The following is a 20,876-nucleotide window of genomic DNA, read 5'->3' as shown; positions in this document are numbered from 1 at the left end:
TGTACTGTCATGACAATATAAAAAGGCACTACATAAAATAAATACCATATAGAACAAAATGCAAATACAAAAGCTAACAGGAAATGGGTGAAAAAAGCTCCATTCAGTCTGATTCAGATTCTTCAAATCTAGGTACTACGTTCTTGTGTGAAAATAACACAATGTATCAGGTCCATGGGCAGGGGGAAGCACAGAGATGTTGCTCAGAACATGCCAAACACTAGCTAGATGTGACACAAGCTCTGTCCTATGATCAGCCCTACTTTTAAGAAAAAGAGGAAACTGAGGCAGAGTGGGGTTAAAAACTTGCCCACAGTAAGCCATAATGCAAACTCAGGTCATGTGGCCCCAGAGCTCTCGCTTTTAAACATTATGCTGCACTGCATTACTATCAACGTAGATCCCCTTAGTGAAAAACAATCAGCCTTAGTTACATATTAATAAATGTCACTTCATGAACTCAGAAGAATTTTAAAGTTATGTCAGGTACACTTCTGTGAAAACACTCTAGGAAATCATGTGTTTATTCACAAAATACATTTTATATTTATAAAAACATTTTATCTTAATATATCATAATAGTTCACTCTGAATTATACTTTTCCCAAATAACTCAGAAATGAAATAATTAAACAAAAATGTCTCAGTTAATAAACTAGGCCTAAAATCTATATGAAAATGTAGTTACCAACTTTGACAATACCAGAGATCATTGTGAAAAAGAAACAAAAAAAGGAATTGTAGTCTAACTTGTTAACCCTACTCTTTCAAGGTAAATTGAAGGTAATTTTCAAATTTATTTATCTAAAAGTTTTGAGAAGAAAAGCTGAAAAGAAATATTTGTTTAATTTTAACAAGCCAAATCAGCTTTTTACTGTCATTAAAATAGTTCGTTTTCCATTAAATTTTTCAAAGTTCTACGTAGTTAATTAATAACTCTGATTTCCAAAAGTAAACAAATCTGTGCAGTCTGGGTTGTTTTTTTGAGATTAATATATCTTCAATAGCACACAAGATTAATTTTTGTCTGTTAAAGAGACATTGGGGTAATAGATTGGAGATTTAGAATAAAAAAAAAAGAGAGTTATTCAGATGCTTTCTCTTGGTAACCTTGAAGGAGTCCCTGCAAGAAATCCTATCATTCCCCAGAAAATGAGTTTTGTTATAACTGTTTAAATACTTTACAGCGATAAAACGCGGTAACAAAGATTATTTAAGGAAGAAGAAATTTCTTTAGAATGGTAAACTTTGGATACAAGTAGGCTGAATTATTCTTTTAGGATCCAAAATAGGACTCAATAAGTGTCATTATTCATTATAAGAAAAATTTTAATTGACAATTAGGAGATAAATGCTTTTCACAGAAGCTGTGTTCAAAAATCAGTTTTACCTTTCTATGAGTGTTTTATGGGAAAGGAACTGAGATTCTAAAGAGCTTCAAAATTTTAAAAATGTTTTATTTTACATCAGAATGAGCTAAATATGTTCCTATTTTAATATTCCTACATTAAGAACTTGTAAATCCAAATTTATCTTAACTTATTCACTATATAACAAGTATTACTAGCTGCTGGATTTCAAAAGAAAAACTGGCCCAATCATAGAGTTTTCTTCTTTTCAGATAGGTTTGTTTAAATTCCTAATGAATATACACATTTAATTCGAAATTAGTTATCACAAGGGTCATTAGTTATCCTGGGTTGCTATCTATTGACTATATTGCCTTCTTATAAATTCAGATAGAAAAGACAAGAGTGATGACTCTGACAACTGCATGGCAACATCGACGTGACTGCCAAACGCGAGAAATAACACCCTTTGCTGCTCAATCCTGTAAATTAAGCCAGATTTCATTGCTGGGTGAAATGACAAGGTAAAGAAAAAAAAAAGACTTTCCTACCATATATCTCCAAGTTTTAGCTAACTTCTTTATTTTATTGTTACTTTTATTAGATATTGAGTAGATATAAAAGAGTACTTGTGTTGGTATGTATAAGATATAAAGAACAATATAAGCACCATTCAGTTTAAAGTGTGGAATGCTACCCTTTCTTTTGAAGCTCCTCTACACTATACTCCTTCCCAATCCCTTCCATCCACCCCTCCCTGATAACCCCTATTCTGAATTTTGCATTTCTCTTTCTGTTCCTTTTCTTTGTGGTGTGCATGTATATATACTTACACTGTTGACCACAGGTAACTGAAACCAAGGTATGGCTTTTCTCCTTTTTATTGAATTAGCACATCTATACAGAAATGTGCACAAATCATAAGTATACAGTTTAATAAAAGTCCAGAAACTGATCAAATGCATGTAATTGACACGTGGATCAAGAAATGGAGTATCAGTACTCTAGAAATTTCCCTCATGTCCCTTCTCAGCCATCCCAGCCAAGAAAAACATTACCCTTGATTTTAAACAGCATCTGTATGATTTTTTCCCCCAAGAGTTTGTCCTCAAACAATATCCTATTTAGTTTTACTAGATAATGACAAACTTTTCCAAAGTGTTTTTACTAATGTATATTCTCGCCAGCATTGCATGAGTTATGGGTTGCTATGTATTCTGCCTGAACACTCAATACTGATAGTTTTAAACAGTGAGTTTTTCCCTCAATCTGGCAAGGGGTAAAAAGGCATCTCATTGTGGTTTCAATTTTCATTTCCTTTTTTCCCCTGCTTTTTCTCCCCCAAGTCCACCCAGTACATAGTTGTATATTTTAGCTGTGGGTTCTTCTAGTTGTAGCATGTGAGACGCATCCCCAACATGGCCCAATGAGTAGTCCCATGTCTGTGCCCAGGATCCGAACCAGCGAAACCCCAGGCTGCTGAAGTGGAGTGTGCGAACTCAATCACTTGGGCACGGGGTCCGCCCCTAATTTTCATTTCTTGATACTAATGTGGTTAAGCATTTTCTCATGTTTATTGGTCACTTCTGTGTTTCCTATTTTAGCAAGTGTCTGATTAAATCTTTTGATCCGATTTTACCTATTGCAAATATTAAAATCCTGCAGGTGATACACTAATATGAACCACAGTCACACCAGAAAACACTCATAGTTTTACAGAAAAATATGAAATGCCATTCTTAGAATCATTGTCTATCATAAAGAAATTGTGATTACCTGCTCCTTAATGTCCTGTAACTGCTGCTGCAACTTTTGTACATCTGCATTGACATTGGTATTATCCTTGTCTTTTTGTAACACTGGAATATTTCCACTTGCTATAATATAGATAAAAATTTTTAATGTTATGACAATGATTATTTCTAAAATTATTACTTTTTTAATTTAAAAAACACAATACTATTATTAGAATCCCCCTAAAAAAATTTTCCTGTGTAGACAGACGACAGATATGGTAGTGACACTCAAGTTTACTCCTTCATTTATAATCTTCAAAAGGAAACAGGTTTGCAATTAATTTCTAAATATATTTAGCTCAGCTAGATAGCTATCTACACACAGACTTTTGGGTTTCCAAGGCTCTACTTGCTTTCTCTGGCAACTTCATGAATACATTTTATGCTTGTTTTCTCTGTTCCTAAATTGTACAAACCCAGGAAGGTAAACAGCCCAGCATTTTAGCCAGTTTTGGCAGCAAGTCTCTCAGATGATGACCACGAGAACACACAAAAACCTAGCCTCCTTCCTTTATGCCTGGCTCTCTTTGTTGTTACTGCTCTGAGATGAGAATCTCCATGAAAGAAAGGCCAGACCAGTCCTCTGCTAAATGGAGGGATGCTATTTATTTCACTTTTTCTACTCTCTAGATTCTTGGTCTTTAACTCTAGTTAATCTGTCCCTGGGAATTTTATTCTGCTCTATTGGTAACAAAGACAAAAGGGCCTGGGCAGAAGTGGCTATGCTAATTTTCTTGCCCATCTGTGCACACAACAAACAAATCAAAGATACCATCCAGCTTATGTCTAGTGCAAAGACGAAAAATTCTTTTACACAGCTGTACTATGCAAAAGGTTGAACATAAACAATTCACCTTTCACCTTTCCATTTGTTCACTAGGTCACACTGCAGTTTACAGTTACTCTGTCCCAAATAATTACTATTCCATAAAATATTTAAAAACACTAGGTAAACCTGCTACATAGAGGAATGGGTAAATGCTTGTGTAAACCAAAAAGATAATTTGTAATATGATGTTCCCCCAAGATACACTAAATTTTATCTTAAAAACAGACAGCAGGAGAGTGACATCTGCATCATGGTGGAGTGAGCTGTTTCCTTAGTCTCTCCCCACTAAGATACAATGAAAAGGACATTCATTAACCAACAGAGGACATCCACACAGCACAATGCACGTCTGAGAGATCCACAAAGCCATGCATCTGAAAGTGGAGGTACTGGAGCCCCCAGGAAGCAGTGGAGGGAGGTAAGCAGATCTCCTTCTCCTCCCCAGCAGCAGCAATCTATGGTATGAGACTTCACGCAGCAGCCAAGATGTGATGGGGAGAAAGGCAGCCCTCTGTGGGAACACTCTCACTCTTGGAGTTGCTTCCTAGCCTGCGGGAATGCTCCACACTGAGGTGGCTCAGTTATCATGGGGGTACCTCCACCAAGTTGAGCAGCCCAGGCGAACCACCAGTGAGTGCAAAGCAGGAACACAGGAGGGAAAGAAAGCGTGCCCTCCCCTAATCTTGGTGCACCAGACTGGCCAGTCAGTCAGGGCAGGGGATCCGCGCCAGAGACCCTGAGTTTGCGTATCTGTGCAAACACAGAAAGCCCTATCACTACAACTTCCAACAGACGGGGACAGCTACCAGGAGACACGGCAGGCTCAGAAAATACAGCTCCTGCCCCACCCCCCAGTGGTGGCAGGTGGAATCTGTGACCAGATACTACCACTATGCAGCAGCAAAGGTCCACCCCATCAAACACCATGAAGAAATACATTAACACTCCACAGCAGAAGGAAAATGACAAGTGTCCAGAAACCAATCCTGAAGTCACAGAATTTTACAATCTAAATGACAGAGAATTCAAAATAGTCATCATAAAGAAACTCAACAAGTTACAGGAAAACTCACACAGACAGTTCAATGAGCTCAGGAATAAAATTGATGAGCAGAGGGAATTCCTCACAAAAGAGATTGAAACTAAAAAAAAAAACAGAAATGCTGGAGATGAAGAACACAATGAATGAGAAAAGAAGAATCTGGAATCCTTAAAAAACAGAGCTGACAGGGGCTGGCCCCGTATCTGAGTGGTTAAGTTCGCACGCTCTGCTGCAGGAGGCCCAGTGTTTCGTTGGTTCGAATCCTGGGTGCGGACATGGCACTGCTCATCAAACCAGGCTGAGGCAGCGTCCCACATGCCACAACTAGAAGGACCCACAACGAAGAATATACAACTATGTACCGGGGGGCTTTGGGGAGAAAAAGGAAAAAAATTAAAAAAAAATCTTTAAAAAAAAAATAGAGCTGACATTATGGAGGACAGAACTAGTAATTTAGAGGACAGAAATAGAGAACTGCTTCAGGTGGAGGAGAGAGAACTAAGACTAAAAAGAAATGAAGAAATTCTCTGAGAAATATCTTACTCAACTAGGGAATGCAACATAAGGATTATATGTATTCCAGAGGAAGAACAGAGGGAAAAAGCAGCAGAGAGCTTGTTCAAAGAAATAATAGCTGAGAATTACATGTAAATGAAGTATATAGAACTCTTAATTACATCAATGTAAAATGACCTTCTCCAAGGCATATATTAGTAAAACGAGCAAAATTCAATAACAAAGAAAAAATATTAAGGGCAGCAAAGCAGAAGAAAATAACCTACAAAGGAATCCCTGTCAGGTTGTTAGCTGATTTCTCATCAGAAACCTTACAGGCAAGGAGAGAGTGGAATGATAATTCAAAATACTGAAAGACAAAAACTTTCAGCCAAGAACAATCTATCCAGTGAAACTATCCTTCAGATATGATTGGAGAAACAAAAACTTTCCCAGATAAACAAAAACTGAGGGAGTTCATTACCACAAGACCTGCCCCTGACAAGAAATGATCAAGAAGGCCTTCATAACTGAAAAAGAAGAAAACATTTACAAAGTCTTGAGCAAGGAGATAAACAGACAAAATCAGAAAATTGCAGCTCTCTATAAGAACAGGTTAGCAAATAATTATAACATTAAAGATAAAGGGAAGGAAAACAACAAAAATAACTATCATGACTTCATTTTAATCACAAACTCACAACACAAAACAGAGTAAGATGCGACAACAACTTAGATGGGGAAGAGGAAAGTGATGGAAACTACTTAGTCTAAGGAGATAAGAAGCTATCAGAAAATGGACTATCTCATCTATGAGATCTTTTATACAAAGCTTACAGTAACCACTAAACAAAAAATCAGAATAGAGACACAAATGATAAATAAAGAGAAAAGTGAGAAAACCATCATAGAAAATCACCAAACTGAAATGGCAGTCAGAAATACACGGGAAGAGAAACAAGGGAAATACAGAACAACAGGAAGAGAAGAGATAAAATGGCAGTATCCAGCCCTCATCTATCAGTAATCACTCTAAATGTAAATGGATTGAATTCTCCAATCAAAAGACACAGACTGGCAGGATGGACTAAAGAACACAACTTAACAATATGCTGCCTCCAGGAAACATATCTCAGCTCTAAAGACAAACACAGGCTCAGAGTGAGGGGGCGGAAGACAATACTCCAAGCAAACGGCAAACAAAAGAAAGCAGGTGTTACCATGCTTATATCACATAAACTAGACTTCAAGATAAAAAAGGCAGTGAGAGACAAAGAGGGGCAGTATATAATGATAAAAGGGACAGTCCACCAAGAGGACATAACAGTTAGGAATATCTATGCACATAACACAGGAGCACCAAAGTACATAAAGCAACTATTAACAGACCTAAAGGGAGAAATTAACAGCAACGCAATAATAGTAGAGGGCCTCAAAATCCCACTTACATTAATGGATAGATCATCCAGACAGAAAGTCAACAAGGAAACAGTGGAATTAAACAAAAAACTAGACCAGAGGGACTTAATAGATATATAAAGAGCACTCCATTCAAAATCACAGAATACACATTTTTCTCAAGTGCACATGGAACAGTCTCAAAGATAGACCATGTGTTGGGAAACAAGGCAAGTTTCAATCAATTTAAGATGACACCTTTATCATTATCAAGCATCTTTTCCAACCATAATGTTATGAAACTAGAAACCAACTACAAGAAAAAAGCTGGGAAAGTGACAAATACATGGAGACTAAACAACATGCTACTGAACAACCAATGGATCAGGGAAGAAATTAAAGGAGAAATAAAAAAATATCTGGAGACAAACGAAAAAGAAAATACACATACCAACTCATATGTGATGCAGCAGAAGCAGTCCTAAGAGGGAAATTCATTGCAATACAAGCCTACTTTAACAAACAAGAAAAATCTCAAGCTAGCAATCTTAAACTACACCTAACACAACCAGAAAAAGAAGAACAAACAAAGCCCAAAGTCAGCAGAAGGGGGAACATAATAAACATTAGAGCAGAAATAAATGAAATTGAACCAAAATACAGAAGAAAGGGTCAATGAAACTAAGAGCTGGTTCTTTAAGAAGATAAAATTGACAAACCCTTAGCCAGACTCACTAAGAAAAAAAGAGAGAAGGCTCAAATAAATAAAAATTAGAAATGAAAGAGGAGAAATTACAATGGATACCACAGAAATACAAAGTATTATAATAGAATACTATGAAAAACTACATGCCAACAAATTGGACAATCTATAAGAAATGGATAAATTCTTAGACTCATACAACCTCCCAAAACTGAATGAAGAAGAAATAAAAGAATCTGTATAGACCAATCACAAGAAAAGAGACTGAAACAGTAATCAGGGGCCAGTCAGGTGGCGCAGCGGTTAAGTGCGCACGTTCCACTTTGGCAGCCGGGGGTTCACTGGTTTGGATCCTGGGTGCGGACATGGCACCACTTGGCAAGCCATGTTGTGGCAGGCATCCCACATATAAAGTAGAGGAAGATGGGCATGGATGTTAGCTCAGGGCCAGTCTTCCTCAGCAAAAAGAGGAGGATAGGCAGAAGGCTAATCTTCCTCAAAAAAAAAAAAAAGAAACAGTAATCAAAACCTCCCCCCCAAAAAAGTCCAGGACCAGTTGGCTTCTCTGGAGAATTCTATCAAATATTCAAAGAAGATTTAATACCTATCCTTCTTAAACTGTTACAAAAAATTGAGGAAAATGGAACACTTTCTAACTTACTCTATGAGGCGAAGATCACCCTGATACCAAAGCCAGACAAGGACAACACAAAGAAGGAAAATTACAGGCCAATACTGCTAATGAACATAGATGCAAAAGTCCTCAACAAAATATGGGCAAACTGAATACAGCAATACATTAAAAGGATCATACACTATGATCAAATGGGATTTATACCAGGGATGCAGGGATGGTTCAACATCTGTGAATCAATCAATATGATACACCACATTAACAAATGAGGAATAAAAATCACGTGATCATCTCAATAGACACAGATAAGGCATTTGACAGGATTCAACATCCATTTATGATAAAAACTCTCAATACAACGGGGATAGAAGGAAAGTACCTCAACACAATAAAGGCCATATATGACGAACCCCCAGCTAACATCATACTCAACAGGGAAAAACTGAAAGCCATCCTTCAGAGAACAGGCACAAAACAAGCATGCCCACTCTCACCACTCTTATTCAACACAGTACTGAAGGTTTTGGCCAGAGCAATTAGGAAAGAAAAAGAAATAAAAGGTATCCAAATTGGCAAGGAAGAAGTGAAACTCTTGCTGTTTGCAGGCAACATGATTCTACATATAGCAAACCCTAAAGAATCCACTGGAAAACTATTAGAAATAATCAACTACAGCTAAGTTGCAGGGTACAAAATCAACTTAAAAACTCAGTTGCATTTCAATACTCTAATAATGAGCTAACAGAAAGAGAACTAAAGAATACAATCCCATTTACAATCACAACAAAAAGAATAAAATATCCGGGAATAAATTTAACCAAGCCGAGGTGACAGACCTACACAATAAAAATGAAAAGACATTATTGAAAGAAATTGATGATGACATAAAGAAATGGAAAGATATTCCATGCACATGGATTGGAAGAATAAACATAGTTAAAATGTCCATACTACCTAAAGCAACCTACAGATTCAATGCAATCCAAATCAGAATCCCAATGACATTCTTCACGGAAATAGAACAAAGAATCCTAAATTCATATGGAACAACAAAAGACCCCAAATAGCTGAAGTACTCCTGAGAAAAAAGAACAAAGCTGGAGGCATCACAATCCCTGAATTCAAAATATACTACAAAGCTATAGCAATCAAAACAGCATGGTACTGGTACAAAAACAGACACATAGATCAATGGAACATAGAACCGAAAGCCCAGAAATAAAACCACACATCTACAGACAGCTAATCTTTGACAAAGGTGCCAAAAACATCCAGTGGAGAAAGGAAAGTCTCTTCAATAAATGGTGTTGGGAAAACTGGACAGTCATATGCAAAAGAATGAAAGCAGACCATTATATTACACCATACACAAAAAATTAATCCAAAATGGATAAAGACTTGAAGGTAAGATGTGAAACCATAAAACTCCTAGAAGAAAATACAGGCAGCACACTCTTTGACGCTGGTCTTAGAAGCATCTTTTCGCATACCACGTCTATTCAGGCAAGGGAAACAAAAGAAAAAATAAACAAATGGGACTACATCAGAATAAAGAGCTTTTGTGAGGCAAAGGAAACCAGGAACAAAACGAAAAGACAACCCACCAACTGGGAGAAAACATTTGCAAACCATATATCTAACAAGGGGTTAACCTCCAAAATACATAAAGAATTCACACAACTCAATGACAACAAAACAAACAATCTGATCAAAAAATTGGCAGAGGACATGAACAGACATTTTTCTAAAGCAGATACAAAGATGGCTAAAAGGCAGATGAAAAGAGGTTCAACATTACTAACCATTAGGAAAATGCAAACCACAATGAGATATCACCTTACACCTGTTAAGAGTGACTACAATTACCAAGACAAAAAATAACAAATGTTGGAGAGGATGTGGAGAAAAGGGAAGCCTCATACACTGCTGGTGGGAATGCAAACTGGTGCAGCCATTATGGAAAACAGTATGAAGATTTCTCAAAAAACTAAAAATAGAAATACCATACCCAGCTATCCCACTACTGGGTATTTATCCAAAGAATTTGAAATCAATAATTCAAAGAGACTTATGCACCCCTATGTTCACTGCAGCATTACTCACAATAGCCAAGATGCGGAAGCAACCCAAGTGCCCATCGACTGATGAATGGATAAAGAAGATGTAGTGTGTGTACATACATACAATGGAATACTACTCAGTCATAGAATAAGACTAAATCACCCCATTTGCAACAACCTGGATGGACCTTGAGGGTATTATGTTAAGTGAAATAAGCCAGAGAAAGACAAACACTGTTATCATTTCACATGTGAAAGACAGATAAACACATGAACAAAGAGAACAGATTGGTGGTTACCAGAGGGGAAGGGGTTAGGGGTGGACAAAAAGGGTAAAAAGGCATATATATATGGTGACTGATAAATAATAATGTACATCTGAAATTTCAGAATGTTATAAACTTTTTAATACCTCAATAAAATATTCTAAAAATAAAGAAAAAAACAGCAAATTTTCTTTAAGCAAGAATATAACAATATTCTTTATATCATGCATGCAAGTTTCTTAAAAGACCAATGTTTAAGGTTCTATAATCCTATTGAAAACTAAAAAAAATACAATTTCAGGTTTCTTGTACATAACAAGAGCAAAACCATACCTGTTTCTCTGTAGATTCAAGTCACATACCTTATGTTACAAGGCAATAGTGTACTACACTTAAGAAGAGATGTTCCTGAAAGTCCCAAGAAGAAAGCAAAGTGTGAAAATGCCTAAGAAAATCTACTTACAGATATCATCAGTGGCATCTTCTGAACTTTTCCCTCCACAGCACATAATGAAAGGCACTCTTCGTTCAACTACTGCCCGACACTGCACACACTTTTTCATCAGATTAGCACAGTCTGGAAAATAGCAACAAGGACACTTCTTACGAGAGAAAACATGAATAAGAGGGTCGCCTCTCTCTGCTCATTTTTACAACTTAAATTTAACACTGAGATAAACATTAAGTTATATCAATAAACAATTCTACCTTCTTCAAATGTTATCAAACAAAGAATTCTCCATTGGTAGTCTCTAGAATAAAGAGCCCATCATTATGAAAATAATGACATTTTCTAATACATTGGAATAAATTGTGAAAGGGGGCTTCTCTGTTTTTTTTTTTTATAAGTAACATCATAAATATTTCAAGATGTTAAGGCTTGACAATAAAGGAGGGAGATACCTTTCATAAATTTTAACTAACACTAGAACTATAAGGTTGCTCACATGATAATTTTCTAAAAATACTTCCTATTGTAAATAGCTTATCTCTAAAATTCCTAAAATATGTTGAACAATTGTCTTCCTTCTCTATCAAATTGATGTAATCTAACAAGCAAATTGCTTAGTGACTACTTTTTTAATGTAGTGATCAGGAAAATATCATAATTTTATCATAACAGACTCTTTTCTAATACCTGTATATCAGTAGAATGCTCTCCCATTCCAAGAAGAAAAATCTAGGCACAATTATAGATTATTGATTGTTAATACATTCATGCATCACTTAACAACAGGGATATGTTCTGAGAAATGCATCATCAGGCGATTTCACCACTGTACCAACATCATAGCGAGCACTGAAGGGGAACAAAATTGGCCACCCCAAAATGCGTCTCTTTAACATGAGGATTATTTTAGGCTGATTATTTTTAAGAAACAAAACACTCAATGTTTTCTTGTTATGCTCTCTTAACTGCCTGAAAGAATTCAGATATAAAAACCTACCTTAGGAAGTGAGTTATCACCTTAGCATAACATGAACTAGGTGGTAGACAGGGAGGAACATAGAAAAGCCCGTTTGTTGGGCTCCCTTCTGTGTTCTTCTGTTGCGTGTGGCCAAACAAACTTGTTTACCAAACCTTTGCTCCTTTTCACCTACCTGTGAATTGCCTTCCTTCCTTTTGAAGTCCCTGACTCTCCCGATCCCCAATATCTTCCTTTGTCTTTAGATGAGGATGGTATTTAAGATGAGGGCTTTGGCCAATTAGCCCAGTTACTCGGTTTTCCTGGGTTTTCCCACATGTATATGTTATTAAACTTTTGTTTGTTTTTCTCCTGTTAATCTGACTCATGTCAATTTAATTCTTAGATCAGCCAGAAGAACTTAGAAGGGTAGAGGAAAATTTCTTCCTCCTCTACAGTGCTTACACAAACTGAGATGACACCTAGGCTAATGTTATGGTACTAATCTTATGGGACCACTGTCATATATACAGTCCATCACTGATCTAAATGCCGTTATGTGGTACATGACTATACTACATCTAAAGTTGTTAATTAATTATAAAACAACACATGGTATACGTCAACATACTCTTTCCAATCAGCATTTATTAGGAAAGTATACTCCACATCTTAGGCTATGTACCAAGTGTCTGTCATTTCAAAAACAGAAAAAATAACAAAAACTGTGGCAGGATATCCAGGGATAACTTATAACAAGAAAGTAAACTTTAACAAAGCACAAAACCACTGGTGTGGACAAGGTGGGGCACATGGTTAAAAGTGCTTATGCTGGTGGATAGAGAATGGTTATCAAGGTTGATCTCATGCCAAGGCCTAAAGAGAGATGGGTTTGATGCTGGCCTATGAACGGTGTACTAGGTAGGAGATAATGCTAGTAGAAACCTGGTTTGGGATTTGCCTTCGATCTAGGGGCAGATTTTTTTCCTTAAATTTAAAGGATTAATTTAATTGCCTCAATACATAACCACAATTACCTCAAATTCTTATCACTAAGTTAGGTTGTTGTATACTTTCTATAAAATCTTTCTTCAGTCCCTCCAAAAAGGATACAGACTCTCCTCCTTCAACCTGTCAAGGCACTCTATACTCTTCGAGGCTCCAACACTCCGTTTAACATTGCTGGGACGTGGGCACTAATTGCTTTACTGCATACTCCTGAAGGGAGGGACATTTTCCACCTCAGTTTCATCTTCCCTAGCAAGTAAATATTTAACAACATGTCTGTGAAATGGAGAAAACAATCGACTTCTTAGGGTTGTTGTGAAGATAAATGAGGAAAGACGCAAACAGAGATTAAAATGCCTGGTACGAGTTAAGAGCTCAGTAAAAGTTAGCTGTTGCTCTTGCTACATTTTAAAGCAAAGACAATGTAAAAACTTTGGAAAACTCCTGGGGAAAATACTACCTTAAGGCTCTAGAATCTGTGTTATCAACAACTAATTATAATTAGCTTTCACGTCTCTTTAGGTGTCACTTTGGTCTATAACAGGGGTCAGCAAACTACAGCCTGCAGGCCAAACCAAACCGAAGCAGTCGCCTGTTTTTGTAAACAAAGGTAATGGAAAACAGTCTGGCCCATCTGTTTACATATTGTCTATGGTTGTTTTTGCACTACAATGGCAGAGTTGAGTAGTTACTACAGAAACCGCAGGACGCACATAGCCAAAAATATTTATTATTTGACCCGTTATAAAAAAGTTTGCTAGGGGGTGGCCCTGTGGCCAAGTTCCTGCACTCCACCTCAGCGGCCCAGGGCTCTGTCAGTTTGGATCCAGGGCACAGACCTAGCACCACTCATCAAGCCATGCTGAGGTGGTGTCCCACGCAGCAGAACTAGAAGGACCTACAAATAGAATATACAACTATGTACTGGGGGAACTTTGGGGAGAAGAAGAAAAAAAAAACTTGCTAAGTCCTGGTCTATGAAAACTCAAATAATCAAGCTCTTTTTACTTAAGATAGATTTCTCTCTCTCCGTGCCCTCTGACAGTTGATAACAGCCATTATACCAGTCTTTGGTAAACAGAAACAGTGAACTAATGACAGAATGTTACAGCAGAAAACCTTGATCCTTTCTTTAGTTGATGAACGCCTGTCAGAATGAAAAAAAACACCAAGGCTTAAAGCAAATCTATGCCAATAAGAGTCATCTGTCATACAATTTGTATCTTACATTAGTCAGATAAATATCAACACCTACTGACTGGACTTTGCTACAGTAGGAAACACCATGCTTTACCTTGTGCCCATTGAATAAGTAAGGTGTAAGTTGTTTAAAATTCTTTACTGACAAATGTAGAAAGCAAAGGGGGGGCTGGCCCCATGGCCGAGTGGTTAAGTTCATGCACTCTGCTGCAGGCGGCCCAGTGTTTCGTTGGTTCAAATCCTGGGCGCGGACATGGCACTGCTCATCAAATCACTCTGAGGCAGCCCACATGCCACAACTACAAGGACCCACAACAAAGAATATATGACTATGTACTGGGGGGCTTTGGGGAGAAAAAGGAAAGAATAAAATCTTTAAAAAAAAAAAAAAAGCAAAGGGAAGAGGAGAATATTAATATTGAACAGTGTATAAACTTAAAAAGAACAAGGGGGATATATACAAGCAAAGTTTAAAACATCTCAAACTTCAATATTATCCTCACAAAGAAAAGATTTCTATAAACTCTTTTTTTAAAGATTTTTTTCTTTTTTTCCTTTTTCTCCCCAAAGTCCCCTGGTACATAGTTGTATATTCTTCGTTGTGGGTCCTTCTAGTTGTGGCATGTGGGACGCTGCCTTGGCGCGGCTTGATGCCACATCTGTGCCCAGGATTCGAACCGACGAAACACTGGGCTGCCTGCAGCAGAGCGCATGAACTAACCACTCGACCACAGGGCCAGCCCCTATAAGCTTTCTTGACATAGAGGTTAAGAAAGGTTAAGGTGGCCAGAAATTATAGCCCCAAATGGTTGCTGTGGGTGCCTTAGCAGTGGGGAAAGTATGCGAGAGAGGAATATTAAGGTGAAGACAAACAAAACGTGCTAATTTTATACGTGAAAAAAAAGCTAGACTAAATGTCTCAACATTTGTTTTTGGAAATAAATTTCTACTGTGTGTGAGAAGAGATCTTTTGTGCTAACACAAACGAAATAAAAATTCGAGCTGGTAGAACACAGCATATTCCATCTTCTCTAATGCTCAGTGGCAAGGAGGAAAACAGGTGACATTCTAGCACAGAGAAAGAAATGGAAGGCACTAGAGACCCATCAACTTTTTTGTTTATGAGTTATCAAACACAAAAAAATTCAAAGGTATAATTTGTTTCACTTCCTATTTTTACCATAATACTGAGGAAGTTTTATATAGGCTACTTACTCTCACAAGCACACATGTGTCCACATGGTTGAAAAAGAACAGCTGCTTTCTTGTCAGAGCATACCACACATTCTTCAATCTACAAAAAAGAGGTTACAGCACACGCATGAACTTCTACCGATAAATCTAGTAACTTCCACAGTTCCTTTTGTTTCCAAATATATTTCCTCTGTAAGGAAACTCTCCCAGGCACGGAGGAACGTGCCTAGGCACACACAGTGCTCCATCCTTTACTCTCTCAGTTCCTCATTTTCACATCTTTATAGACCCTAGTTTAACAGGTTCGATTTCCACTTTACTCTCGCTATCTGTCCTAAAGAACAACAGAGAAAAACTCCATTTCCTCTGAGGTCAGGAAGACCAAACTAGACTTCAATTTTCTTTTTTTTTCCCCGAAAATACCTTTGAGAAAAAAATAAAAAGAACAAACAACTAAGATAGATTTCTAATGTTAATAAAAATCTAGCCAGATTAGTCAGATTGCTAAAGCCCAAAGGGGATTTTTCTGTTTACCCACATTTAAGGAACTCTACCTAACACATCCTTTTCAGGACTTGGTCAGTTCTCCCACGCCGAGTGGAGCCCAAAGCTTTGGACTATTCTTTCTCCCTGATCTCTAAAGCCACAAGTCTTCCACAACCTATTCATAATTTCCCTCAATTTTACCTCCTCTTCATCTCCAATTAATCTGAGTTTTGAGTGTGTAACTATTTCTTAGCCTTGGCTCTGGCTCCTTTCACCCCCACTCCACCACACTGCCCTTGGTTTCACATGCATCTTTCGCCTATTCTTCTCTCTGTTAACACACATTCACATTTACCCATATCTGGTGTCACTTAATATTCCTGTTCAGAAATGATGACTACCACTCACCCATAACTTCACCTAAACAACCAAATACTGCACCCGCTTTCTCTCCATGGACTTTCCCAACTTATACCTTGTTACCCACACAGAATTTACATAGTTGTTGTAACAGTGGAAAGCAGTTAAGACATAGTTGGTCAGAATCTTTACATTCCTGGATTCAAATTCTAGCTCCAATACTAACAACTTACCTAACGTTGTTCGGCCACAGCTTTTTTTTAATCTGAGCATTAAAGAACAATCCCTCTTCACAGGATAGTAATAAGTAAATTAAAAGATAGAGAAGTTAGGTGGCCCTAATTCAGGTATACCCTTGAACAATTCTAAATATGAGATAGTAAGGGCATAACTCAACTAAGACATAGTAATACGGAGGAGGAGAAAGAGTTTTGAGAAATATTTAAGACGACTTGGTAACTAATAAAATGTGGGAAACGGTGAAAAAAATCTAATAAGATATCTGCTAAGTTTCTAACTTGACTGTTGATTCAAAACAGTTGAAAGAAACAAATTTCAGTTTCCTACAGCTTCCAGGACTCACAACCAGGGTGTTCTTTCCAACTCTACGATGACACATGCAGGCTTCAGTCCTATTCAAGGTCAGACGACAAGGAAGGGAGTGGTTCCCTTCAGTACACCAATCTACCCCCAGACTGCAAACACGAAGAAGTACACCACCAGAATGGCGCGTGGGGAACAGAAAGAGGAAGACCTTGGAAATGGGCAGCTAAGGGATCTGAGGTAGGTACCCTAATTTTTCATAGCTCCCAACAAACACTTTCCTCTCTCATAAAGGAGATTGGGTAGGGCTGAGGACCACGGCTAAGTTGCAAAGGTATGTCAGTCAGCTATGCGGCTGGTTAAGTAAGCTAAAGAAAAAAGGAGGCACAATCTGGGTGAAAAAAGAAATGAAAATGCCAAATGTTAGCAACTAGAGAGATGGACAAAAGTCTCAAGAGCAATGACGGCAGGGAGGTGAAACTCTGACTGATGTAGCTACTTGTATGTAAGAAGCATTTCCATATAAATATTTTAGGAACTGTATGTGCTAAGTACTGGTCAAAGATTAAAATGTGACAATGAAAAAAATGTAAATTAGATATTATATGTAAAGTGTTTAGCTCAATGTGTAATATAAAATTAGTGTCAAATACATTATAATTTTCTTCTCTCTATATAATGGTGTGCTGGTTTTTAAAATGATTCCCAATTCAATTGTCTATGTATCTGAATTGTTTATAAAGAGTTCAAAATAACCTAGCAAATCAATCTAATAATCATTTACTTACCCATTCCCTTATTTTATATATATATGAAATAGTACATATATATATATAAAATCTTCCTAACCAGAACATTTTCCCCCTTTTGGGTTTGTTCCTTAGGTTATAGTCCCAGAAGTGGAATTACTATATCAAAGCATGTTTATTGTAAAGGTTTGTATATATATTATCAGGATAGTCTCTCAAAAACATGAACCCATTTACTGAACTCACTATCCAACAGTGTTAAGAGAGTACCCATTTCCCACTTTCCTGGCTAGTATTTTTTAAAATTTGTTTTTGCTGATTCGACAAGAATGGTTAATAATAATTCATAGTTTTCTTATTTGTATTTCTTTATTTGCTAAAGAGACCAAGCTTGTTTATTATTCTCCCTCCCTCCAAATACTAATTCTTTAAATAGTTTTATCTTCAGTGAAGATGTTCATTATCTTTTAACCACTTGGGGTCGCTATTTCTTTATATTCAAAGGCTCTGCAACCAAGCTGGCCAATCTGTTTGGTGGATATGTTAGTTTTTGTACTTTCCTACAGGTTTGAAAATCCCATAATTTAAAAAAACAAGTGAAAGCTTACTAATTCTTGGAATTCAGAACTTGTCCAAAAAGGAATGACAGCATATTCCTTCCCCTCTACCTCCCTGTTCCATCAACCCTCTCTTGTAGATATTGCTTTTAATTTTCTCTGTGTATCATAACACAGGGGAAAGAACAGGGACTAAAGAGTCACGAGAACTGCACTGAAGACTCAACTATCAGTGTACTTCTTTGAGTTTCACTTTTTCCAATTGTAAATACCTACAGCTGGACTAGATGATCAATAACGGCTATCTCATATCTGAGACTCCGCTTGTGAAAACCTAGGGCTCTGAACTCACTTTACATCTCTCTGAAAGGACCAAAAACATTCTATATGGCAGAGCAGCTTTTAATCTAAATCATAGTTGTCAAGAGATTGCAAACTTTTAGCACGGAATTATCATATACATCTCTGTCTTGACTACAAAACAAGTGCTCAATAAAGGTTTGTTGAAATAGGGCTTAATCTAACAAAAAGTTTCAAGCACAACAGCAGAATACACAGTCCAATCCAAAAACAAGAGAAGGCTTAAATTTTTTTCTTTCAGATTCTCTCCCAAACTGTTAAACTTTGTAAGCAGGGAACTAAAGCAAATTATGAATACCAAGTAGAATGATCCAAATTAATTTATTAAGTGGGACTGAGACAGATATAATGCATATAAAATACCAACACAGTGCCTGGCATACAGTAAGTGCTGTTAGTCCATCCTCTTCAGCTTCACAAATAGACTAAACAGCTACACACACACTACTACTCCAGTAGCTCTCATCTAAAAATAACTTCCTTGTACTTTTTCCTGCACCAATACTTTTACCAAAGATATATTCATTTGGATCATAAAAAGCATCCAATCTTAGAAGATTCCCTACGAAAATGTAAGACGCACTGGCAAGATAACACCTTTTAAGTCACTGCCAGCTAATTCACTACAAGAATTAGTGCCAGCTCCTTTCTGATTAAGGAAGGCTAATGAACAGCTTAGGCAACATCAAGAGAAAAATGAAAAGAATAAAAAGAAGGGAATGAAAAAAACAGTATAAACTTGATAAATGAAACCAAACAAAAGCAACATATCTTTTGGTTTCAGCTAGTCATCTTGAGAGAGAGCATTTGTAAAAGACTTAATCTCCCTCCACACATACACGTGTGTGCACGTTAAACAACTGAAAAAGGAAACCAACTACTTCAGTGAACCAAAATGAGTCAGACGGTATAGTTATGATAAAGCACCCAGTTACATGGAAAAAGAATGAAACCAGAAGCCCAGAAAAGAGTAACACTTCTCAAAAAGCAAAAGGAGTCAGATGAAGTAAGATCAGAGTGGATTCAGAACTCAGCCATCACTGAGTGCAAGACGATTAGACTTTCTTTGCCTCCTGGTGGGACTTAACATAAAATGAGTAGCATCATCTGTGAAGTTTTTTGGCCAAAAACGTGTAAGCTGACCCTAATCAAGCCATCAGATCTAACTTCCAGTTTATAGGAAATGGAGGATAGAGAATCAAATAAAACAATGCCACGATAAAAACAATCAAATAAATCCAGAACGTGTGACATTCTACAAGAAAAAATCAGCTGGTCTTTTACAAAAATCAGTGCAGTACAACACAGTCCATGCACTCAAAAAAGGTGAAATATACAAGCAACTACATTACAAAATGGAATTAAATACATCTTTCGGTTATAAGAGGCTTTGATAGCAAAATAGCAGACTGCGTTTATTTTTAACTACTATAGTTTACATATAAGAAGTAAACTCATAATTGGTCTCTTGATAAATGTATAAATTATACATTCCTATATTTAATCATTCTTAAGAAGAACAAAATTAAACAGATACATGGCATCATATAATCTTATCATTAACTGTAGTCTCAAAGAACATCATAAAATGACAAAATATTATATAAAAATATATTACCTTTGTCCTGGACTGAACTTGTTCTTTACAGATGAGACATTTCTTGACTCGTGGAGAACATAAAGAACAGGTGGCAATATGTCCACATGGGCCAAAAAGAGTATCTCTCTTCATATCTGAGCACACCATACACTCTTCCAAGGTCTCAGAATCATTACTAATCATAGAAGGACTTCGAGAACCTACCTGACCACTAGTAAAAGAAAATAATTCTAATCAAGCCTTCAGAATATTTGTTACAAATTCATTAATTAAAATATTTTTAAAAACACATAGAACATCAATATTATATGCAAAAACAGCTTTAGTTAGGTCAAAATATTAAGATTTGGCACCAGCCCCATGGCATGATGGTTAAGTTCAGCACACTCTGCTTCAGCGGACTGAGCTCACAGGTTCAGATCCTAGGTGTGGACCTACACCACTCATCAGCCATGCTGTGGCAGCAACCCACATATAAAGTGGAGGAAGACTGGCTAATCTTCCTCAAGCAAGAAAAGAGGAAAACTGGTAACAGATGTTGGCTCAGCAGTAATCTTCCTCACAAAAAAAAAATTAATAAAATAAAATAAAAATTAATCTTTAACATCTGTATATGAAACACTGTATACTATTTTTTTTATTTATAAACATTTCTGCTTCTTTAGGTACTTCTAATACTATTCAAATTTCAAACTGAACAAATCCTCACCCAGTGGAAAAGGGTGGATCTTCTTCTGACAAAGAAATCAAAAACACTAGGTGAAAAAAATTTAACATAAACACAGTTTCACTCTATATAGAACCAGCTGAGGAAGGCACAGGAATCAAACAAAATCCTAAT

The 20,876-nt window shown here is 36.9% G+C and overlaps 1 protein-coding gene across 2 annotated transcripts in view; it reads right to left on the bottom strand.

Annotated features, from left to right (window-relative positions):
• The window catches only part of MIB1 (MIB E3 ubiquitin protein ligase 1), a 138,659-nt gene that overhangs the window by 2,541 nt on the left and 115,242 nt on the right, over window positions 1-20,876 (bottom strand). For both annotated transcript variants that reach the window (XM_070513386.1, XM_070513387.1), the window contains exons 17-20: window positions 20,054-20,246; window positions 15,402-15,480; window positions 11,036-11,149; window positions 3,126-3,226 (exon numbers count right to left, since the gene is read on the bottom strand). In XM_070513386.1, the coding sequence (XP_070369487.1) occupies window positions 3,126-3,226; window positions 11,036-11,149; window positions 15,402-15,480; window positions 20,054-20,246 (487 nt within the window). The remainder of the gene's footprint in view (window positions 1-3,125; window positions 3,227-11,035; window positions 11,150-15,401; window positions 15,481-20,053; window positions 20,247-20,876) is intronic.

This window comes from Equus asinus, chromosome 7 (genome assembly GCF_041296235.1).
Source record: "Equus asinus isolate D_3611 breed Donkey chromosome 7, EquAss-T2T_v2, whole genome shotgun sequence".
Taxonomy (NCBI): domain Eukaryota; kingdom Metazoa; phylum Chordata; class Mammalia; order Perissodactyla; family Equidae; genus Equus; species Equus asinus.
Note: the sequence above shows the minus strand (reverse complement) of the source record. Positions and strands in the feature narration are given on the sequence as shown.